Source organism: Notolabrus celidotus, chromosome 22 (assembly GCF_009762535.1).
Source record: "Notolabrus celidotus isolate fNotCel1 chromosome 22, fNotCel1.pri, whole genome shotgun sequence".
NCBI classification, from domain to species: domain Eukaryota; kingdom Metazoa; phylum Chordata; class Actinopteri; order Labriformes; family Labridae; genus Notolabrus; species Notolabrus celidotus.
Window position 1 is genome coordinate 11,646,410 of NC_048293.1, and position 25,363 is coordinate 11,671,772.

General features: G+C 42.1%; 2 protein-coding genes across 2 annotated transcripts in view; one reads left to right on the forward strand and one right to left on the reverse strand.

Annotated features, from left to right (window-relative positions):
* dlgap2a (discs, large (Drosophila) homolog-associated protein 2a) overlaps positions 1–25,363 on the forward strand; it is a 421,050-nt gene that overhangs the window by 129,885 nt on the left and 265,802 nt on the right.
* si:ch211-195o20.7 (cytospin-A) lies at positions 1,205–25,081 on the reverse strand. The gene is made up of 12 exons (XM_034674609.1): positions 24,538–25,081; positions 23,857–23,978; positions 19,735–20,349; positions 19,499–19,551; positions 9,619–10,148; positions 9,252–9,348; positions 9,071–9,137; positions 7,672–7,732; positions 6,943–7,039; positions 4,127–4,243; positions 3,410–3,469; positions 1,205–3,297 (listed from the first exon to the last, which is right to left on the reverse strand). The coding sequence occupies exons 2-12, from the start codon at positions 23,894–23,896 to the stop codon at positions 3,208–3,210; spliced, it is 1,827 nt and encodes a 608-aa protein (XP_034530500.1). The 5' UTR covers positions 23,897–23,978; positions 24,538–25,081; the 3' UTR covers positions 1,205–3,207.

Genomic DNA, 25,363 nt, shown 5'->3' on the forward strand with positions numbered 1-25,363 from the left:
ACAGCAGTTTTCAGCAAGAGACAGGGGAGTATGACAATATATTTACAAAGTTTAAATATAATAGTTAAAGGTAAGGGAAAAAAAGTAATATAAGGATACTTTCTACTTGTGCATAGTTAACTCTAGGAGTTTTTGGTTTTGTGATTAGCACTGCAGCCCCTCAGTAAAATCTCTACCTCAGTGAAACGCCTTTAGAGAAAACAAAGACAGGTCATTGGACAAACAATGATAAGGGATCAAATGTCTTATACTACCTACACGAATACTCTTGAATAAAAGTGAGACACAAATGAGACATGGACGTGATCCTACAATTATTGCTTCAATGATTTCCTCAATTCAATCTCATTCTTCTCACTGATGTCTTGTCTCTTGCTCCCATAAGTCTCCCTCCTCTAAAAGCCAAAATGTTGTCTCATAATCCATCAATCTTAATTTGTATTTGTTAATTTGTATAGCACCAAATCTATGGGCTGAGATTTGTGCCACTAGAAACTGAAATTGAATAGTAGAATTTGAAAAGCATGATTTGAAATTGAAATTAATGTTTTGAAACTGACATAGGTGACGTGAAAACTGAATCTGAATTGTTTGAACTGAATTGATTTTTTATTTTTGAATTTAAGGAAAATAGAGGGTTGAATTTCCAAGTAGGTTAAATACAATTTCAAAGCAAATGAATTCAGTTTCAATACCCTTCATTTCAATTTCAAATCATGCTTCTCAAACTCAATATAATTATTCAATTTCAGTTTCAAGTGGCACAAATCTCAGCCCATACAAATCACAACAGACATTATCTCAAGAGGCTTTTACAAACATAGCAAGTCCAGACCATACTCTAAAGACCCAACATCAAGACCGGATACAATACAGTCATCTCTTACTGACAGGACTCGATCTTATATAATCTTAATACACCATGAGCATTGCACCTTACATTATTTAGCAAGTTACAGCGGCAAGGAAAAACTTCGAGCAGAACCAGACTCATGTTAGACAGCAATCTGCCTTGTTGGAAAGAGGGTTAGAGGAGATGAAGAGATAGAGAGAGAGATGATGGTGATAAGACAGATAGTAGTAGTAGTCGTAGTAGTAATAGAAGTAATAGTAGTTGTTGCCGCTGGAGTCTGGCACGTGCGTAGACACAAAAAAGCAAAAAAAAATTCCAACAGTAAGTGTAACACAATATCCACACATTATATTTGCACAATATTAACAATTTATTTCTTAAGCATCATTTTTCACACTAGTTACATATACACATGTTTACAATGGTGAATTTCCACAAAAAAAGAGTGTTTTAATATTTGGCAGGTAGGACTTTGGCAATAAATTGCAGTTTACACTCATCAAACCGTTCTTCTTATTTAGTTTCCCAGCACCGTGGCAGAATGAGCGCTGATTGGTGCATCAGTGAGGTGTAGGTTATTTGAGATACACCAGAATAGCCATGGCACACTTATGAAATTGATGTTGAGGTTTTGATCTTTGCCACACAGTCCCTGTTGTTCAAAAACAGAGGTTTGAACTTTACATATCTATCTGCCGGCTTTTGACTAAAAGCCCCTGTAACACCTGTACTGTACAGAATCATATTTTACATCAAAAAAGTGCTGACAAAGTGCATATTTACAGCGTAAAAATGTAGAATCTTTGCAGAGCATGACAGCCAAGGTGAAATTCAAGACATATTGGCAGGCTGGCAGTAAAAGCAGTGTGCTGTTTAAAGAGTGCACACAGATTATTTAAGGACACATTGGCACACAGTACATACAGTCTGTCAGTGAAGTACCAGTGTGGAGACGTTCACAGTAACTCTACCTTCACATGCTCTTTCCTTAAAGGAGTGTTTATTAAAGATTGAGATGTTATGAATTTCTATGACTGTCTGTATTTTAAAAGTTACTGTTTAACATATATTTGTTGAGCTATCTAACTTATTGTATTAAAAGCTGATTGATCGGGGCGGCAGTTGGCCTTGCAGTTTAAGCGTGCGCCCCATGTACAGTAACAATAGGCCTGTGCAAAGAGGTCGCTGCAGGTCATCCCCCATTCTCTTCTCCCCACATTTCCTGTCTCTCTTCAGCCATCAGAGAAAATAACTTTAAAAGCCGACTGATCCTCTTCCTCTCAGTTGGTCAGTAACCGAAAGTTACTATCTGAGAGAAATACAAGCACATACAACAAAGAAATGAAACTATATCTGTGGAGCTGGTGGTAACAAATTTGAAACCTGATAGTTTTGTGGTTGTTTGACAGATAGCTTGGCAGAGGGAAAATCATTCAACGACACCAAACTGACATTTCTATGTTTTGGGAATTAGTGTTAATATAATTTGAAAATTAAATTATAATATGTCTTTAACAAAAGGAGGGGAGCTATGCAGTTAAGTGTCTGTAATAGTGTGCTTTATTTTGATGCTAGAGTGCTACTCAGCGGAGTTCCTATCAAGTAAATACTGTGAGAATTTTTCGAAACACAAACTGATGAAAACTCTATAACTGTTGTTTCCAGAGCCAATGTTTGTAGGCAAATTTGAAATATATATATATGTATAAAAAAGACACTTTAGATGCGGTGTCCACTGCCGACGTTGTTTGTGCTTGCAGCACCTATTTTCTAATCAAACTCAATGTGATTCAGCGTTTTCAACACTCATCGTCGCCTGATTTTTGTCACAGCGCTCTCAGTTGAAAACAGTTCAACTTTTGGAACACTGCCGCGTTCATCAATGTCACTTCTTGATCACCGACCAATCAGAATCAAGAAGGGGCGGGACCTCTGAAATCAACTTTGTTAACAACAATGGCGGAGGTCCTTACAGGGGAGAAAAGTTATCACACTCAGATTTTCAGAGGTACAATTTCCGAGTTTAGAGCTGCTGCTAATGCTACGACACGACTTCTATCAACAGTTTCTACAGTTTCTTGTTGAAATGCCTTTGAATGAAGGCATGTAAGAAGCATACAGTGGACACGGCACCTTAACTATTGGCATAGAACTGTCTGTATGTTCTTTGCTTAGGGAATCTATTTATTATTAAAATTGTTGTTTTTAAGTTACCCTGGCAATTTAAAAATATTTAGTTTCCGAGTAGATCTATAACATATTTTCAAGGACATCACTTTTAAACATCTTTGATTGTTTCCTGTTAGGCTTCAGTTAGGTTCCACTGCTCCATGATCAGTCTGCACCTCCAGCAGTCACATCTCAAAGTGACGGTATATGCTCTCCACATAGTTCAGCACCCTTTGCCAGTCAGGACCTCCTGCACGCAGCATCTCCTCTACTGTCTGTAGACAATCACAAACTTTTAAATCAACCTCACATGTCACCGAAACATCACAAATGACTTGACAATAAAATAATTAGTTTTATTTAATGAAGCAAGAACATGGGGCTTACTAGAGTCTGTGTGATTCCAACACTCTCTCCTGTCTTGAATGCCAGACTGAGATTCTCCCTCTACAAAGAAAAGAGAAAGAAAAGCAAAGTTGAGCAGGTCACTTTGTCCTATGTGTTAAAAAAGGTTCCAGGTACTAGAGCTGGGCGATATTGAAATATATGTTATCACGACAACATTTTTCATATCAGTCGATGTCGATAATTTTCATGATAAATATCAAATCATTACTTCATTTAAATTTTAAGCCAGACGGTTTGTTAGTTTGTGTCTGGATTTAGTTCTTTGATAAACTTCTTGAATCCCTTATTTTTGACAGTGCTAACAGGAAGCAGGTCTTTTGTGCAAGATGAGATTTTTGTGAAGTTTTAGTTTGTAGATTCTTATTTTTCTCAGGTTGAGCATGATTTGATTTAAATTTACAACGAATATCAAATTGTGTACGGCGTATCACTTTGTAAAGTATTGTTTTGAGTAATGCAGTCCCCTTTAAGGTTACTAAGGGTTACAGGCAGAGTGATATAGTTTCCCACAGTGCAGTGAAAGCATCAGTTATTCACATTGGCATCCCCTCCTTTCGAGTGGTTGAGGGAAGTAATTACAGGTTTAAATATATATTTTATTTATCAAATATTTGTTATATTTATATTGAGAAAAATGATATCCCGATAACTATTGTTATCGAATTATCGCCCAGCCCTACCTGGTACACTGCTTACCTTGTTCTCTGGGGTCAGAGTAGTGTACGGTATGTGTGAAGGGAGGTAGGTATGGTACACAGCACAGAAGGCCAGGCCATCAGCCCAGCTGCTGCTGAAGTTGGTGATATCGATATTCTGTTTGAGAAAAAAAAGACAGATGATAACGGCAGCACTCAACGAACCAAAGAAAAACCTCAGACATAAGCGGAGATTCAAAGCAGACATTTTTCAACAAAGGAAAGTTTGATAGATCACAAAAAAAGTTTAGGGGTGAAAAAGAAAATTGATAGTGGTTGGATTTCATTCAGTGGCTTCAGTTTGGCTCACTCTCACATTGTCATGGCTTGCTGGGAAACTTCAGGTTCAGCTGTTCAAACTATGACAAGTCACTTTTTTGTGATCAATCCAAAAGTCTCATTATAGTAAGACGTATTGGAAAACTGGAATACTGCCTTCCTAGTGGGTATGCCCAGATCCAAATTTCTGCCTTGCTTTGTTAGTCAAAGTACTTTGCAAATACATGAATGATAATAATAGTAATAATAATAATAATAATAATAATAATAATAATAATAATAATAATAATATTGTTGTTGTTATTGTTGTTATTGTTGTTATGTAGCCCTTCTCACCCAGTGACATCCCCCTCATTCATTTAATCAATCAGAATCTGCCACAGCTTTTGAAAGCCAATTTTCTTCTTGCTGAAATGTTCCAACAGAACACTTCACAGATCTGGAGTGCATCTCTGCCTCTGCCTTACAAAACCTTTCTTTTCAAGCACACTGAACCAACATGATTAATTATTTAATAACTCACTCTGTCCTTCACAAAAAATAACCCTTTCTGATTGAATTACACTCAGTAAAAACGGACAAAAAGTGTTTTGATTTTAGTCTCTTATCTTTTGCAGATGAAGAGAATGTTTTTAGTTGTTATTAGTCCGGTACCTTTCTTAAGACATTGCAGCTGTTCAAGTTTGGTAAAGCACTTTATATAAAATGGCATGATCAATTAATCGGATTCCTGCATTCATTGCATTACAAAATTGAAAGAGTAACACCAGCTCACGACTTCGTCCCGTTACTCTTATAACCACAAAACCTCATCAGCCGGCATCCACAGAGAGTGGATTGGCGGCTTCAGTGGCTAGTAAACGTGCTTGTAGAAGGGAGTGAGTGAAGAGGTTAGCGCACTAATGTACATCCACTAAGCTATTTTTAAAGCCAGTATTGTAAGATCTCGAGAGGGACATACTGTAGCTGCACCCAGTGTCTTTTACAGAGAGAAAGTGCTATTGCAGCCGGGGAAGTAACAGTGCCAAACCATACTGGATACATTATGAGCTAGAGCTAACCAACAGCTAAAGTTATTAGCTCGCTTCAATTGGAAAAATTGGAAAATTAACAACCAAACTGCTGCCAGGAGCTGCTAAGTGTCTTCCTAAAATCTGAAAACTTGCAACCAGGGTTGCAAAATTCCAGGAATTTTCAAAGTTGGAAACTTTCCATGGGAATTAAAGGGAATTTATGGGAATTAACAGGAATAAACCAGGAATTTACTTGATTGAAGGTTGGCTCTTAATAGGGAACTTCAATATAGTTGTGGAAAATATATTTTAGCATAATCCTGACTAAAACAACCAGATTTCATGCAAGTACAGTTGATTATCTATGCTATTCCTCAATCACATGCACATAGCACACTGCTTACTGCAGGGCTATTGAGACCACGCCCCCTACCTGCGCTGTGCATTCTCCCATCACATGCTCAATTGATTTCTAGAATCCTGCCAAGGCTAGGCTTGAGAAGCTTGAGGGAAGATGATTTTTTATTTGCATGTTGAATGGAACTTTTTTGGAGGGAGAGCGGCTCTTTTCATTTAACATTTTGAATGGAACTTCATTGGCATAAGATACAATAAGATACTCCTTTATTAATCCCACGACAGGGAAATTCATGATTTGCAATTTTGTTCATTTTTGAATGGCTTGGGTCGGGGGGGATGAGTAATATTTAACTGAACATTCATGTTTTTGTTCTTCAGTTAAATAATTGATTGCTCAATAAAATTTTAAATATGTTTCAATTGTATTATTTTGGATGGATGTCTGCTTATAACAAAACAAATATTTCTGCTTCAATATGATACCTTTCCATTAAGTTACCCTTAATTCCCATAAATTCCCATGGAAAGTTTCCAATTTGGAATATTTCCAAAATTCCCCAGCTTATCTTCCCATGGAAATTTACCAGAAATTTTCCACCCCTTTGCAACCCTACTTGCTACTCTGAAATATACACTAAAACAATCCATGCTTACAGAATGATCCAACCACTTAAGTCAATACCAGGCAGTTCTCCTAGTCCACTTCACTCCTCCCAGTTTACCAAGCCAGGTGAAGTGTGTTTTATAGGGTCTGGTGATGAACATGGGATCCAAATATATAATAATTTTTTTCTCAATGCTAATCTGATTAAGTGATATAAAATAAGTAATTTCTGTCGACATCTGAAGTTGATACAAATGTTACATAAAGTTATGTTGCCCTTGTGTAGAATCTCTTACTTCAGGATAGACATAAGTTGTTTTGGGCTTAACTTATCTGAAACAAATGCCAACAGATAAATGAATAAGATGTCTTTGGCTTTTTATTATCTAACAGAAAGTTAAGCCGACTGTCATTAACTGAACATCAGAACATTAGCTGCTTCTTGGGAAAAATACTTCTTGATTACCAGTTCTCTTATTTCAGCTCAACCCTGTGTAAAATGACAAACAAGTCAGTGCAGTTTTAAGGATGACATGTAAACGACATCATATTCAGGACAACCTTGTAGCCTTGTGTTTGGCTCTGACACCAGCGGAGCAGCGAGTTTCTCTTAGAACCTCCATGGCGACGCAGCAGCATGTTAAAGCCATCCTGGGACCTGACAACGACAAGATAGAAACTGCTGAGGGTTTCACACTTTTCCGTTTTAACACTGCAGGAGTTATAAGCTGTGCTTTTGTGGAAAAATCTTGTCACATAGCTGACTCAGTCATTGAATAGAAAACCCAATTATCCCACTGATCCAAGCACGAGAGGTAATTCTGTCCCCCATGAGTTCACTGGACGAATGCACTTGGGTCAAAGGAGGTAATTAGATTACAGGATGGAACAATTGTGGCCTCTTGGACACAGTGGTATGTCAGTGTGAGTGTGTCCCTGTACATATATCAGTGTTTACCACTGAAAGAATGACACTTGTACCTGCAGCTTTCCTCTCGTTTAAACACAGCTGCATGTCCCACCCCACCTCCTACCATTTATTTTCTCATCTGTAAGTGTTTGATGTTTTGACAGGAATCTTCAGCAATACCTTTTTACCAAAAGGCCCAATACCAAAATTTGCATTTCAAAATGTTTCATTTGATAGTACGCTATCACAACAGGTGATCCTAGTGTAAACAATGCTTGGTACTGACGTAGCATTTCACAACGACTGTAAACTAAGACAGTTTCAGCGGCCAGTTCAGGTATCGGCCATGTGTGAGGGAAACACTGTGTGTGTGGACTCACTTGGTGGGAGGCAGCTCTGTGAGGCTTGAGTTGTACTTGTTCAGAGTTTCCTCTCGCTTTCCTGTAAATTGAAGCAACAACACAGTCTGATATTATTAAAAACAACCTTTTAGATGGGGTGCCGTTGGCCTGGCGGTCTAATCGTGCGCCCCATGTACAGAGGCTATAGCCTTTGTCGCAGAGGTCGTAGGGTTGAATCCAGCCTCGACCATCTCCTGCATGTCTTTCTCCACTCTCTGCTCCCCACATTTCCTGTCTCACTTCAGCTGTCCTGTCCGATAAAGGCGTAAATGCCCAAAAAACACAACTTAAAAAAAAAACAAAAAACCTTTAGACATGTTAACTTTAAGTTACACACATTTTACACACTTCTGCAGCAGTGATTGATTTTAGGCCACTTTATGGGGAAGACTGATTTTTTTACACGGATATTCACTGGACAAAGAGTTGCAAAAGTTAGCAAACAAATGTAATTTTACACATCCTGTAGACACAGGGTAATGTTAGCTTTCATTTTGAGTCTTGTTTCCTATATTTTACTACTGCGTGCTCCGTTTTGGTCCCCACCCCCTAAAATTGGTGACTCTTTAGTCTTAAGGCGCCAAACACATTAATATGTTCAGACAGTACTAGCTAACTAGCTTTTGAGAGCTGAAGAAGTATAGCTGGTTTTTCTCAGCTTTTATGCTAAAGCTAAAATTATTAAAATGACTGTATAAGATCAGTTAGAGTAAACCAGCAGCTAAGATGCAGGTAATGAAACCAAAACAGTGAACTAAATGATGAAATACTCTGTAGAGCTGAGAAAAAACTTCAGTTAGTAGAACATTACAGAAGCATATTCCCATTTTCTCAAAAACAATTCATTTTGCGCTTACCAAACATAATTATTTCAACTTTTGAGGTCTAACAGACATGATGGATTCTTATCTATCTTCATATAACATTTGATTGGCTGATTTATTTTCCCTAATTTAGATCCTGCATTGTGGACAATCACATTTGTTTGCAAGCAGTCCACTTCACTCCCCTTCTTGGCACATTTCTACACCTGCTGGCATATGAACTTTGTTCTTTGCACATTTGCAACACAAACAAAGCACTGACCCACTTCAAGAGTTCATTTGCAATTTTAGATGAAGGCATTTCTTGAAATATAATAGCAAACACCAGTTTGAATCACACTTCCTTGTGTGACTTACTTTACAACTTCCGCAAATAATGGAAATAAACTGGGGAATGCTGCTTTTGCAAAAGAACCTTGCACATTAGCTCACTTTTGCTGTTCCTCTCAAACTCCTGGGGTACCAAACTGATAGTAGATTAGAGTTACAGCTATGTCACAAAAACAAGCTAGTGATGACTTATTATACATGGTACAAGCACTTTGAATACACACCTGTGTCAGTGCTTGTCCTGCTGTCCTGCCAATCAAGACTCCTCCTGCCTCTTAGTGGCCCAGTGTTCTTTAAAACAAACGAGCTTCATTAAAAATCAGTCAAAATAAGCAGAGCATGGACCACTGAGCCAATATCCACATTTTAATTAAACCCTGATCTTCTTAAGATGAGGGATCCCACCTTGTTTGTAGGTACAAATGTTGAGACGGTATTGGTCTGGGAGGTTCCATTCTGCACGGTGGGGGAGTCTGGGGAAGCAGGTAATCTGGAGAGACTCCTGTAAGATTACAACACATTGTTAGAGTACCAGACGCAATAAGCCAAACCAGATGTTGTTGATAGCATTTTCCATAACAGCTGTTCACTCCAGCAGTAAATTAAGCTTTATAGACTGTACTCAAGAGTCCTTGGTAAGGAAATTTATTCTGCTTTCACTCAACCAATGTGCATTTACAAAGCCAAAGGAAAGAGGAAGCTTTGTTGGAAATTCCTGACTGACCAGTCACGTTTGGCTTTACCTTAAAATGCTGCAAACTATGTCACTCACCTTGACCTCTCTGTGGTTACCATCCTTTGTGTCTCGCTGGATCTCACTGCCTCTCCAGTCCGATCCTCACTGGTCACATTTTTCAGGTAGCGCTTAGTCACATTATTACAGTCCTTTCTGACCTCCTTGCTGACAACATTCTTGGTCACTTCATTCAGACACTTACTCTCCATCTCTTCTTGCCCCAACTTATGAACTCCTCGCTCCCTGCCCATCTGGGTCACTTCTTTGTTTTCGGGGCTTTTTGCTGGTTCATTGGTTGGTCTATTTGGCCTCTCTGGTTCCTGACCTGGACCCGGTGTGAGATTAGTCAGTCTCTGCCTACTCTCCTTCAACTCCCCTCTTAGGGTGACCAGTTGGATATCAGCCTCCTTCAGTCTCTGCTGGGCAGCTGCCAGCTCCCTCTCTACATCTTTGTGCACCGTTCGGAGGGCTGTGAGCTCCTCTTCTGCCTCGGCTCTCAGACGATCTGCCACTGACACTGCCACCTGTAGGTCGGACTGAAACTGCAGCCATTCCCCACGCTCTGTCTGAAAGGAAAACCACACGGATGTAAATGTGAAGAACACTTTTATAACAACTGCTAGAGTAGTTTTCATTTTAACACAGACACGTCATGACTTGTCTTCTGGGAACTTAACATGGCATCAACTTTAGGAATCATATTTCTTTGGAGTTATTCATTGAACTCCCTGGCTGTTCTTGTTAGCCACATGTAGTTTACTTTACGATTAAGAATATTAGTATGTGCACCTTTGCTTTGTGCATTTTTGCCTTTTTAACCTCAGGTGGGCTTAAGTACACATTTAAAATGACACAAATATAAAGTAAATATTTTTAATCTCATTGGTATCTGTCATCTAGAGCAGGCTATTGATGGTTATTGGTATTGGCTCAAAAAAATCCATATCCAGACCCATGTAATGACAGTCACAAAATGATCAGACACATGGAATAAACCAAATAAACAAGAACTGAAAAGCAGATTAAAGACAGAACAAATAAAAGAGAAAAAACAAGGATACTAAATTTCTGGTTAATGGCCTCCAGGAGTTTTTGAGTGAAACGAGAGGTATTTCTGTGTTTAAATATTTATGGGTGGGTGTAAGTCAATGTTGTGGTTTGGACAGTGATTTGTCATGAGGTTGGGTGAGGTTGGGGTTGCAGGGATGGGGGGATTAGGAGCTGCAGGATAACTTATCTCAGACTTTATCTGCAGTGCTGATGATATAATAGTGTGGTGGTCAGGATCACCAAAATCTTTCAATCCATCCTGAGCTGCTAACGTGGAGCAAACATTTAGCCTATTTCTCCTGTGAAGCATAAAGAGGGTGAGATTTAGCATTTCAAAACCCAAACTGGACATGAATGCCAAAACAAACACAACTGAACACTCAGCAGACACCAACTATTATCAAATAAACAATCAAATATCCATTTGGCCCTCATTAGGAGAACACAAGTGGAACTGAACTGAGAAGCAACCCTTAACACGCACAAAAGAGATGGGATGACAAGTTTCCTCTAATGAGGCATCACTGAATTGTGAGAAGATTTTCTTGGAACATTTTTCCGCAAGTCATTTCATATCAACTAAATGGGACTATGTGGCTTTTTTACTCAAGAAGCAGGATGCCTCATACGTTTGGGAACAGACGGTATGCATTGTGTAACCGTCTGCTATTGTCACAAACACTATGGTTATAAACTCATAAAAGCCTTTTTCCCCTTATTTTGTGGTTATCTAGAAACTAGCAGGGTGGTCTTACTCTGGCAAGAACTCAGTTTTCTATTTTTTAGAATGTAGAAAAATGTTTTTAAGAGCATTAGCACGGACACAGACACTGCTCCAGACATCAGGAAACAAACAAAGCCAGACAGAAACAATACCCGATCATAAAAAAATGTGAGGAAACCATTTACTTAAAAGCGAAGAGAATCAGAATCAGAATCAGAATCAGCTTTATTCGCCAAGTATGCTTGAACACACAAGGAATTTGACTTTGGTAAACTGTGCTCTCTTTGTACAAGGCATAAGAATAAGAATAAGAATAAGAACTACAATAAAAAATAAAATGAAAATATAATAACAATAACCTTAGCTATAAATACAAAGAAACAACAAATAGCTTGACTAATATGTACAGGCTAAAATAATATGATAAAGTGCAGTGGTGAGTTGCAGAGGTAGTTTTACATTATAAAATAGAAGTTAAATAATACAAAAAATAGAAATATGGAATTCTGCTTGAGAATTGTTGCATTGTATATCTACATGTATATTTACAGAGAGTATTTATCTGACAGGTATGACACTGTTATGGTTTAGTGTTCATCAGAGTGACAGCCTGGGGGAAGAAACTGTTCTTATGGCGGGTTGTTTTGGCGCACAGTGATCTGTAGCGCCTGCCGGAGGGGAGGAGTTTGAAGAATTTGTGTCCAGGGTGTGAGGGGTCAGCGGTAATGCTCCCTGCCCGTTTCCTGGCCCGGGACCGGTACAAGTCCTGGATGGGGGGCAGGTCGACACCGATGATTTTTTCTGCAGTCCTTATAGTCCGCTGCAGTCTGTGTTTGTCTAGTTTGGTTGCAGAGCCAAACCAGACAGTGATGGAGGTACACAGAACAGACTGGATGATGGAGGTGTAGAACATGATCAGCAGCTCCTGGGGCAGGTTGAACTTCCTGAGCTGACGCAGGAAGTACATCCTCTGCTGGGCCTTTTTTCTGATTGTGTCTATGTGGGAGGTCCACCTCAGGTCCCGGGAAATAGTGGATCCCAGGAACCTGAAAGAGTCCACAGTAGACACAGTGCTGTTCAGGATGGTGAGGGGGGGGAGTGGGGGGGGGCTTCTCCTGAAGTCCACTGTCATCTCTACCGTCTTGAGCGGGTTCAGCTCCAGATGGTTCTGACTACACCAGAGAGCCAGCTGTTCCACCTCCTGTCTGTAAGCAGACTCGTCTCCGTCCTGGATGAGACCGATGACGGTGGTGTCATCTGCAAACTTCAGGAGTTTCACCGAGGGGTCTCCTGAGGTGCAGTCATTGGTGTAGAGGGAGAAGAGCAGTGGGGAGAGAACACATCCCTGGGGGGCGCCAGTGCTGATGGTCCGGGTGCTGGATTTGATGCTCCCCAGCCTCACCTGCTGTCTCCTGTCCGTCAGGAAGTTGGTGATCCACTGACAGATGGAGGCCGGCACTGTGAGCTGGGTGAGTTTCTGGTGCAGGATGTCTGGTATGATGGTATTGAACGCAGAGCTGAAGTCCACAAACAGGATCCTAGCGTAGGTCCTGGGGGAGTCCAGGTGATGCAGGATGTAGTTCAGACCCATATTGACTGCATCCTCCACCGACCTGTTTGCCCGATAGGCAAACTGCAGGGGGTCCAGCAGGGGGCCTGTGATGTCTTTCAGGTGGCTCAACACTAGTCTCTCGAAGGACTTCATGACCACAGATGTCAGGGCGACGGGCCTGTAGTCATTGAGTCCTGTGATGGTGGGTTTCTTTGGGACTGGGATGATGGTGGAGCTTTTGAAGCATGAGGGCACTTCACACAGCTCCAGCGATGTGTTGAAGATCTTTGTGAAGATGGGGGCCAGCTGCTCAGCACAGACTCTCAGGCAGGAGGGGGACACGCCGTCTGGTCCTGGAGCCTTCTTGGTCTTTTGTCTCTGGAAGAGCTGGATTACCTCATCTTCACAGATCGTCAGCGCAGGTGGGGGGTCAGAGGGGGGTGGGGAGGGGCTTGTGGGGGGGCCAGGTAAATCAGAGTGTTCGGGTGTGGGGTGTGAAAACCTGCAGTAGAAGCTGTTCAGGTCGTCAGCTAGTCTTTTGTTACCTTCAGGGTGGGGGGAGGGTCTCCTGTAGCTTGTAACTTCACGCAGGCCTCTCCAAACTTCTGAGGGGTCGTTGGCAGAGAAGCTCTGTTTTAACTTCTCAGTGTAGCTCCTCTTAGCTACCTTGATCCCTCTCGTCAGTTTGTTTCTGGCCTGCTTGAACAGGTCCCGGTCCCCACTCCTGTAGGCCTCTTCTTTGGCCTGACGCAGCTTCCTCAGTTGAGGTGTGAACCAGGGCTTGTTGTTGTTGTATGTGCGGAAGGTCCTGGTCTGCACACACATGTCCTCACAGAAGTTGATGTATGAAGTCACAGTGTCAGTGAGTTCATTGAGGTTTCCTGATGCAGCTTCAAAAACACTCCAATCAGTGCAATCAAAGCAGGCTTGTAACTCCTGCTTTGACTCCTCCGTCCACTTCTTCACAGTCCTAACTACAGGCTTAGCCGTTTTTAACTTCTGCCTGTAGGTCGGGATGAGATGAATCAGACAGTGATCAGATAGTCCTAAAGCTGCACGGGGGACAGAGCGATATGAGTCCTTTATTACTGTGTAGCAGTGGTCCAGAGTGTTAGACTCCCTGGTGGGACACTTAATATGTTGTCTGTATTTAGGTAGTTCGTGGGTTAAATTTGCTCTGTTAAAATCCCCGAGAATGATGAGCAGAGAGTCAGGATGTTTTTTCTCCACGTCTGTAATCTGGTCCGCCAGGTGCTGTAACGCCTCCGTTACGCAGGCCTGAGGTGGGATGTAGACGCCGACCAGAATAAAGGAGGAGAACTCCCGCGGCGAATAGAAGGGTTTGCAGTTTATGAAAAGAGTCTCCAGATTTGGACTGCATGACTTCTTCAACACTGTGGTATCTGTACACCAACCTTCGTTTATGTAGAAACAGATTCCGCCTCCTCTCGCCTTCCCAGAGAGTTCCTTTACGCGGTCCGCTCTGTGGAGCTGAAAGTCCGGTAAGTGCAGCGAGCTGTCTGGGATGTGTTCACTGAGCCAGGTTTCAGTGAAACACAGGGCGTGAGAAAGAATGAGAAAGAAGAAAAATGGGAGAAAAGACAATAAAAGTGGATGAAACATGCAGAGGTTTGATCCCGTCTGTTGAGCAATGTAAACCAGAGAGACGTGAGGAAATGCAGTGGGTGGGAGGGTGGGTAATAAGATGAAGAATGGATGGAGATGTGGAGGAGGAGGAGGCCGTGTCTGAGCCAAGTTGCTCTCTCATCTGACCAGTGACTCAAAACCACAGCTGGACCCGATTACAGTCCATGCACACACGCACACACACACACACACACACACACACACACACACACACACACACACACACACACACACACGCTCATACACACATATCATATTCCCTTCTTCTCTCCCACACATATACTTCCCTTATTATCTCACCTCACCACCAAACCACATTGTTCAGGTTTCTTTCACAGTCAGGGTAAGTCTTAACATTTGTCAAATAAGCTGCTCTCTATTTTAAGAAACACTGGAACACACACTTGGACGTGAACAATCTTGTCTTCACAAAGCTTTTGTTATCTGAACGAGGACACTCCAACTAGAGCATGTCTGTTTAAGGAAACAGGAAGGAGGCGCTCCTCCTTTCACACTGAGATAAGGGTGTGGACTGTCAGTCTTAAGACACACACACACACAGACACAGACACACACACACACTCATCCTCCCTAAAGACATGACCTAGTGCCCCACTGCATGACCAGATGTGGTATCCAGCATTCACAGGAACACACACACACAGATACACTTGTCTGTACAGTTGATGCACATCTGAGTCCCTGACATTCCTGGAAAGAGTCCAGCACAATAGGAGAGTTTGTCAGATATCCAAAATTGTGTATGTGTGTGTGTTACAACCATCTGTCCCGAGTTCAACTTCACACCCAGTCTTCCTAATACATACTTGGGGAAACATCTCAACTCTGTAAAAGCCCCTCTCTCCAGCTTTCCACAGTCTGCAGTGTGTATTCAGAAGTGTGTGAATACAATGTTACACCCATTAAGGGACATCCATTCCCTCTATAGCAGGCGCAAACAGGTACAAAATAGGCATACACTCCCTGACCGTCTCTTGAAAATAACTTGACACTTCAAGTTGCATGTCTGGATGTTCTTTGACATCAAAGAAAGAGTCTGGAGATACTGCCATCTTTTCTGTGCTGCAAATTGGACACAGCATGCACATGAGCCCCCTATTACAACCCGCCAAACCAAATCTGTATTCTAATGGCCTGTCCTCAGGCTGCAGGGCCTTGCTCCTGAAGCAGCCTAGCATAGAGCAAAGAGAGAAAAAAGGGAACCTCAGGATCATTCTTGGAAGTCTCCTGCAGCACTCACCTGGAACTGATTCTGAAGCAGCTTTAAGATTGACTAAATCTCCAGAAGGGAACACAATTCTCAGCAGCCCCCACAAACACCCACTTCCTCACCATGAATGGAGTGTTTCCATATTTGTTGGTTAAGACAATTGAAGACCGGTGGGGCACATAAGCACAGACAGATGGTACATTGGATGAAATTCTCTGTACTCCGCTGCACATTGTCTAATCATGTGTCTATTTTTCAGAGTCCTTGTAAATATGGTATCATTGCGGCAGACAGAGACATGGGAGCGTTTGAATGAAGACAGATGAAGTGGTGCAGAGGAGAGGCTTAGCAGACTCAATGTGCCGGGAAGAATGATGGCTACCAAAATAACATGGAAAAGAGAGGTCAAAGAAACAAAAGGTCAGAGCTAAGGAAAAAGGGCTTAAGCAAGTCGGGGTCACATGAAAAGATGGATGAAGGAACAGAGCAGGAGGTGAGGGGGCGAGATAGGAAGAGGAGGAGGGGATAGAGAATGGGGGGATAAGGTACAGCATTGAGGGAAAAGTTGGAGGGTAATTGTTTTGGGTTCCTGTGCTTGGGGAGGAGCAGTCAGCTCTGTGATGGAGGAAGAATGAGGGAATGAGGGAAGGGAGAAAAGACAGAGAGGCACAGCAAGGGAACAAGAAAGGCAGCTTCCCTACAAATCACAGCAGCCAAGACTCTCAATGTAGAAGTAAGTGTTTGTGAGGGTTTTGTCTCACGTGCAGGACACACACAAAAACACACAGCCAGTCAGTGGTTGGGAGCTGCAAGCCCCCCCCCAAACCACCCCTCCATCCCACCTCATCACACAGCACAAAACAAAACATGTTTTGTCTCCTGAACAGCCGAATGTGAACCCCCTCCTCCGCTCTGCACTCCCCTGCTCTGGCTCTCTACAGAAAAAAAAAAGCTCTCAAGACAGCAGAGCAGACAGAGCGGGTTCATAAAATTGAGCTTTGCTAGCTTAAATTGCTCTACCGAGGGCCCATGTACACAGTGCTGGATCGCCCCGACTTCTAATACACAACTACATCACAGTGCTTTACCGTAGTCTCTGGGAGGTTTAGTTGGCCTCTGCAGTGCTTATGTTTCCAAGTTACTTGTATGGATGTGAGAAAGTAGGAGAGAGGAAGGAGAGAGCAGGGACATCATGAGACGGTGACACTAAGGGTGTAAAAGTGTTAATAGCTAAAGTACTTCTAATTTGAATAATTGGCAAAATAAAAGTTTAGTAGAAGTTATATCAGTCACAAAGGGAAAAGAAAAGTGGGATTGAGCAAGGCTTTCTGTGTGTCATGTCCCAGCTGTTGTAATCTGTGGCAGATCTAGAGGAAACTGGGAGCCTCTAGCTACAATCCTCATAAGGGAGGGTCAGGAATGGGAACGCACGACTGACAGGAAATTACCGCAGCGTATCACCATCCTCATAAGAGCATGAAACGCCCAGGCACTCAGACTGAAGAGGGTTCAGAGGAGCTCCCAGCTGTGTGTAGTTTATAGAACCAAATTTGGTTTGGAACCTAATCATTTTTTCAATCAAAATGTTGGACCAGCATCCTTTGCTGTTGTCAAAAAACGAGAAACAAATCACTGCATTTGAAAAATAACTTTACGTCACTCGAACAATGAAGGCAACATGCGTCCTGATAACACTAGATATATTTGCTTTGTTCCGTTTTGGTATGATGCCACAGGGATATGCAACTATCTCCAACCACTTCTACATGTATGAACAACAAGAAACTTCAATAGAAGATGGTCTCAGAGATTTTCCTCCCTCAGGCCTCTCAGAAAAAGTCAGAGCACAGGAAGACCTTAATTAGTAAGGCTGCAGCTCCCGCTGGGGCCCTCTCCAAGGCCTGTGAGGGGTGGGGTTGGGGGGCAGACGCAGGGTGTGTTTTGGTGTTATCTCCTGTATGAAAGGTCACAAGAACTATAGACTCATTGAAGTGTGTAACATCCTGTTTACATCGCTATACTTATCCACCTTAGTCTCTCAACTGTGTTGACTTACTTTAATTTTCGTATGCGTACTAGGAATATTGATATTAAAAAAGAGATAATTAAGGAAGAAATGCCAGACAAACACTAAATAAGGCTTTTGTTTGACAGACTGAGCATTTGTTGAACCACACATCTCTAACTTAAAGGCACAGTGGGGAGTTTCCATGCTGTGTTGTTTTTCTGGGATAAAAACTGCTTTTCCCATAAGCACCATCACCCACTGTCACAAAGTGTGCATTTGTTGTGGAAGTAAATTAGTTAATTACAGATATTCTTTTTAATACAACTTTCTTTGTTCAAGACACATTTTTGCAGGATACAGACTGATGAGGTCATGTTTTGACTTGTAGCTGTATTAACTGTCTACCAGTTTAGCATTAGCCATCACAGCACCAATGTTGTGTGTGCTATGTATTTCCACTAAATATCATAATAAGGTAACTATGCACAGGCTTTAACTCTTTTGTCTGCTCAGACACCAACATACATATTACATCTTGTTTAAAGCCAATTTGTTCTTCTGCCAAGCAAAGCCTTGGTTGTAGAGTTTTCCTGAGACCTGGGACTGGAGGTGGTGATGTGGATGGGGCTGCAGGGGAGGGTTGAGGTGGAGTAGGGTGAAAAAGCTGGGGGACACCAGGTATGGAGGCAGGCTCATCACTTTGTGGGGAAGAAGGAGGGGTGTGGAAACTTTCCCCATGAGCTCCTAAAGTTTTCATGAGTTTTCCTGTCTTAAACAAAACAAAACATGTTTTTTGGCGAATCCTGCTCCAGTATCATTGATGAGTGAAAAAGCGGGGTAGATAGAAGCAAAGTCTTAATTTTGTAACCAGCACAGACTGATTTTGTTAGTTGGAGAAGTAAGAGTCACAATAGCAGAGGTTGTAGCTAGCTAATCAAGCTAGCATTGGTGTCAATGTGTTAAAACTTTGAGACAAGTTTTTGATGTTTCCATCTGAAAATAACTTTGTGTATATTTGCACTGTTGCACCTAGCATAAGGCTACACCAACCAGGAGAACATATTGTTATATCATTGAGCTATTTGAATGGTATACGTAGGCACATAAGGCCTGCATTTCCTGTTAAAACAACCCTGTGTGTTACTTTGTTCACAATTTCAAACTAAATATTTCAACCTTAACTTTGGTTAAAGCTTTTCGCACAACAGCTCACTTACTCATGCGTAGTTTGCTCCCTGGCTTTGTTATACTTTGTTATTTATTCTACTAAGCTAATTAGCCATACATGCTAAAGCTAGCAGCTGACAGCAGATAGAAATGCAGTTGGCTTTTGTATCATTTGTTTAGGGGAACCACAGTTTGTTTACTGAAAATAATACTGTCTATTTACTTTTTAGTGATAATAGTGATTCATTGTTAATTGGTATGACTGGACCAACACTGTTTCAGGGAAGGGTTAAGCATCTGGGCAGTAAACCCCAGTGATCCAAGAAGCACTCATTTTTTGAGTCTTCTGACATGTTTTGGTTCCAATAAACCTTTGTCCATAAAGTACTGATATCTGAATGCGTTTGAAGGATGAATAAAGGATATTAAACCCAAAGTCAGCGAGAGCACATTTTCAGGCTGCCATCTCTTATCACTGACTCCCTTCATTACCAAACTGTATTTAAAAAAAGAGGTAACCTTTCTAGCAAATCTCACCTGTAATGTACTCTTCAGACTCTTCACCTCTGTCAGCAGACACTTTAGTATTTCTGAAGGAGGGAGGGATACAGGAATGTCAGAAGACAACACAAGCAATTTAAATATTTAAAAAAAGGAGTCATAAATAGAATTGTTACATTTGCACGAAAAACTCTCCTGGCATGAATAATATAAACTATTAGTATAAAAAATTATGTTTTTTATAAAGGTTTCAACACTAATACTGAGCTCACCTGTTGTGTTTGAGGCTCCATCCTTACTGGCAGTGACACCAAGAGCTTTCCTACACTCCTCCAGAAGTCTCTCCAGTTCCTCCCCCTGGCTGTCTGCAGCTTCATGAGCAGGCAGTAAAGACTGACTGATACCACTGTCCCTTTCTCTCCAGCTACTCCCTGAAGAGCTGCCCACCACAGGTGAGGCACTACACACAGAAGAGGGAGTCCTTGTGGGGCTGACAGTCATAGTCTTCCCCTGGGAGATTGGGGTTCGAGGGGTGGAGGTAGGAGGACCCCCATTCCTGCCAAAAGAAGCTTCTCTTTTAAAAGCAGTAGTTCCTGGATTGTTGTGCTGTTGGTTAACTCCAGAGCTACCAAGAGTGGTGCTTTGTGAGCTGAGTGGTGGATAAGGCCTCCATTCGGGACGGGCACAGGTAGTGGTAGGGTTGGTGCTGGACTGTGTTTTCTTTGCGCTGGGTGTGAGACCTGGGACTGGAGGTGGTGATGTGGATGGGGCTGCAGGGGAGGGTTGAGGTGGAGCAGGGTGAAAAAGCTGGGGGACACCAGGTATGGAGGCAGGCTCATCACTTTGTGGGGAAGCAGGAGGGGTGTGGAAACTTTCCCCATGAGCTCCTAAAGAAAATTAGAAGAAAGTGAAACAACTAATGTTAAATATCCCTCAAGACTCATTAAAAGATATTTAAAATGATATACAATGCTCTGTTTTGAAAAGTGTTGTATATGTGTTGGTTTTTATATCACACTTGTGTAAACTGTCCTGATGTAGACATTTAATAGTAAGTTTGTGCTCTTTTTATGAGTCCAAGTATCTTTTCCTTTGAGCAAAGCCAGGTAATGTAAAGCAAATATACTGTGTCTCGGTTCTCAATCTTTGGAACGGCGTCCATTAATTTTTGCTGATATCTACACCATTCAGTCAGAGCATGCTCATGAAAAGACTCAATTATTTGCATGGAGTAAGTTATATTTGGCAGTGAGGCTCTGTTCTGAGAGCTCCCTGCTCTTCAACATGCCTACGTGGAATGCCAAAACCCGAGGTGGGGAGAGCACACCTCCTCTCTCATGTACCTTTCATGTACATACATGAAATGCTAAGGCAGGGAGAGCAGCAGCATCAAAGACCTCTTCGGGGGGTACAGAACAGAGCGGGCACCAGTGACAACATGTATGACAGGTTAAATCAGACACAGCATAAAAGTAGGTGCTGGAGTGGAGGTGGGTTGCAAAGTTGTTTGCAGGGAAAGCAGCAAGAGTAGGCAGGCTAAAGGAGTTTAAACAGAATGCCAATTCAGTGGGTATAGTTAGTCGTCTATCAATCAGAAGGTTGGTGGTTCGATCCCAGCTCCGGCAGTCCCATGCTAGGCAAGACACTCCAAATTGCTGGCTGTTGCGTGAATGTGTACGAATGAGATTAGCTAATTCTGATAATCCCTTACTGTATAGCAGCCTCTACCATCATAGGGAATGTCGTGTGAATGGGTGGATGTGACGAGTAGTGTAAAAGCGCTTTGAGAGGTCAGAAAGACTAGAAAAGTGCTATACGAGTACAACTCCATTTCATATTTACCATTTAGATGAAATCAGCTGAGCTGTCAGCTGATATAGGCTGGTGTAAAGTAAGGATGGGAAATGATTTTCGAATGTTCGAATATTCATTCACTTTGTAAAAATCAGAGTTATTCAAATATTCTCTCATTTTAAAAGTACAATTTTTTATCATTTTCACCGGTGCCTGGTTGTAAAATGGTATTCCCACCAGACGGCGGCTATAGAGCGTCTTAAAGCTGCTTGCTAGCCGCATTAAGTAACAGGAGAAGAAAAATGCTAATTGCATTAAATAGCAAAAGAAGAAAACCTTTGCGACAATCGCTACAATTTGCTCCGTTTCTGAATTGCACACCACTACACGTGTATCCAGAGACTGAGCATGGCTGGAAAATGTAAACACACACACCACACTGCTGCGTCACATAAACCCCAGCGTAAAGATTGAGATGGACAGTCAGTACCTGATACCAGTATTTTGGCTTGGAATGCCCATCCCTAGTGTTAAGAGCAGCTGATGTACTGTGAGTCGAGCTTGACTTCGTGGCCTGCTTGAGCTAATGCAATACTCAATTTATTAAGACTCCTAGCTAACAGGACTTGCTACAAATGTTGGATGTGATTACCATGGCTGCTTTAAGCGGAGGGAGGATGACTGGCGTAGAGCCCCAGCAGCAGCTGGAGCAGGCAGAGGTTTTCTTTTTTATCTCAAAGACAGCTGAAGATACTGTACTTTGGTCTAATATGATGCACAATACTAGTGTGCTTAGCCATGGATGCTGTGTTAAGTAATTTTGCAACACAAATTGTATTGTACTTCCTCCATAGCCAAACTTTAGACATCTTTGCATGTTCAGCCATCCTCACAAGCAACTGGCGACCTCGATTCTTATTAGCATAGTTTGATACCTATTAGCTGGTTATTCAATCTTCCGCCTGTGTATGGTTGTGCGCCACTGATTTGATTTTGGGGCGTAACTTGATTTAAGTCACTATTTTGAGTCACTCATGCACTCACACACTGTAGCTGCTTTAGGGTGGAGATTGGGATTGGGCCTGAGACCAAGCTTTTGAGTAAGCACAGGGAAACTTCCCATTTCAAAGCATCCTGCCAATTTAAGACTCCTTTCATACATCACTCTGGACACTTCAGGTCAAACGGAACTAATTAATGATAAAAAACACATGTATTTTGGATGAAGGAACTTAGCTTTGTCAAAGTTATGATCTATTGTAGGAGATGCATCAAAACAGATAAAAAGAAACTAGTAATGGACAGGACTTATAAGAAAGCATTTCACTGGTCACTGGTTTGGCATGCTGACATTGAAAGTACCATTCAGTGAGGTGACCAGAGCAGCACGGCCCTCATTAGTCTGAAAACATCCAAGCCTGGCAGCTCAAGATTAATTCTTTAATAGAGACATTCCTCCTCGACTTCTCATCCACAATGTTGATGAAACACTCATTCTCTAAATTCAGGAACACAGACATCTACAGAAGACAAATTTATCCCATACATAGACTAGACTTGGCTGAAAATAGAAGTCCATAGTTGACACACACATAAAAAAACACATTATTTTTACTTCTTGGCTCAGCGATCTTTGCCAATGTGAGCACCATGTCTCCTTTTCATCCCTACTTTCCTTGTTTGGACAAAAGACCTGCTGGTCAAATTGTTGTTCTTTTCTCAAATGATGTAATAGCAGCAACTGAGCATTCCCAAAGTTACACACCACCTGCTGTAAGGCAGAATCATTGAGAAAGAATGACAGGATTGTCTAATAACTTTCTCATGCCAGCCCTGCTTTTTATTTCTTCATTCCAGACCTTAATGTGCTCATCCAACCGTGTGTACGGCTGGCAGACAGACTGAATGAGAGAGAGAGTGTGTGTCTGTGTGTGTGTGTGTGTGTGTGTGTGTGTGTGTGTGTGTTCACTGAGGTAACTGTGTGTGTCAGATAGCATTAGGCCCTCTATGATTAATCCGCTGCCCTTGTGCTGAGCCGGGGAATTCTGCCGATTCATCACAGCTGCCCTGGCGAGGCCAGAGCGAATCACAGGGGGACGCGAGGAGAATGACCACTCGCTGAGCAACATGCAGGAGGGCTGCCAAGATTCCTGCTGCTGCACACAAACAGACACACACACAAACACATGCACATACTTTCTGCATGCTTCTCCTGTAGTTGCCTTCAATTTCCTGATTACACCCTAATGCACCTCTCTGTCACACAGTCTTCTTAGCATCCTCACTCTTGCTCTGCTTTTTTTTTTCCCCTGCACCACCCTCCTGGCACTACAGGTTTCACGTCTTAAGGTGCTTTACTGAAGAAAAAAAAATGAAATCATGAGGCCAACACACACACACACACAGACACATTCCCAGGTGTGTGTGTGTGTGTGTGTGTGTGTGTGTGTGAGTTCTGCCAAATACTTTAATAAATAATTTCAGAAAGCAGACAGAGACAAACGACGACCCGAGGGAAGTGATCTGACAAGCAGGAGCTGGTTTAAAGTATCATGGGCGTGTACATGTGTGTGTTTGTGAGTGTGTATGTGTTGACCTACCTGTGGGTCCATGGCCGTCCTTGCTCGAAAAGTTTCCCATTCTGCAGTAATGGGGGTTTGGACCACTGAGGGGTCCCTGCAGGTGCTTGTTGCTCTTTCCCTCAGCTCAGACCAGAGTGGCACTGCGGAGGTGACACACACACACACACACACACACACACACACACACACACACACACACACACACACCACCACCACACACACCCAAATAAAATGATGGATGAAGTCATGCACTTATGCACTGTTATCCAGCTGAGAAACAATTCAGTGACGATAGCTCCGGAGAGAAACTTGATTCCCATCATAGAGTCAGACCGAGGGCGGTTACAGGAAGCTCGAGTCGCCTGTTTGAATCTTTGAAGTGAATAAACGTGTTTATACAGTTCGCTTTAATAAAAGGGGGGAGATCAACCGCAGAGGAACACAATACCGTGACCAAACAAAGCTGACGATATGACTTTGTCCATAAACTCCAGTTGGCAAACTAAATATCACATAGAACCGGTCTGCGTTTTACCATAACGGAACGGACTTTAGCGCGCAATCCAAACTGTTGCACAATAGCCCGAATCAAGCGTGCGTCAAAGTTTCAAACGAGTCTAGAAAAGTCTCTTAACTCCCTGCCCACAACATCAAAACCCTCACATTGACTCTTAATGTCAATAAAAGTTGGATACATACCCTCAAATCGAAGGAATAAACCCCAGATCCTTTTGTTCTGAGTGTGTTGAACTCTCCTCCACGCGTCGCGTCTTTCAGAGCTGCTCAGCAGAGCGCACTGACCCGCTGTGTGCACAGACAGCAGAGGGAACAGCACACGGAAGACTGCAGCGGTGTCTCCTTGAAGCAAAGTCAATCCGAGGAAACATTCTTAAATGGGGATTTCTCAAAAGGAGGCAAAACCTGATTTTAATCCAGTTTAGGGCGAGAAAACTCCGTGCGTCCTACATCCGTGAAGACGATGAGTGCGGGGTGTGTCCATTGGAGGGCGCAGTTAGGCTGTACAAGAGAGAACAGTTTCCTCGGGGAATGTGCTCTGGCCTTACTTAACTTATCTCTTGGCATTTTATAAACCCTCAGATAACCCATTGACTTACTATGTCAAAAAGATCCAGTCTCAAATGCTTGTTGAACTTCTCTTGCATGCTTCAAGAGATAAGATGAAATGTCCTTAAATTTCACGGTGAGTGTTTGGTCACTGCATCTGACAGATTCAGTTCTTGCAGTTTTAAATTCTGCATGCTTAGAAGTGTGTGCTTTACAGTAGAGTAATATTTTTGCTTATATATTACCTTACCTATTCTAATTTCAATTTTTCATAAGCAATGCATCAGACATGTCAAATTATTGCTAAAGAAAAAAAAGACATCCAAATCTTAGGCATAGATGGAAGCCTTACGTTGACATTATACCAAACATCTGCTCCTTTTTTTGCGATAACCAGTTTACTCTTGTTGTTGTCAGCAGATCTTAACTTAATGCAAGATGATCATAAATTGTATCCCCA

Excerpts from the sequence above, each read along its gene's own strand:
- si:ch211-195o20.7 (XM_034674609.1), bottom strand. The coding sequence starts at position 23,896 with ATGGGAAACTTTTCGAGCAAGGACGGCCATGGACCCACAG. Across the intron at positions 9,138-9,251 it reads CATTTGTACCTACAAACAAG|AACACTGGGCCACTAAGAGG; the intron begins GTGGGATCCCTC and ends TTTGTTTTAAAG. Across the intron at positions 7,733-9,070 it reads CAGGACAAGCACTGACACAG|GAAAGCGAGAGGAAACTCTG; the intron begins GTGTGTATTCAA and ends TTCAATTTACAG.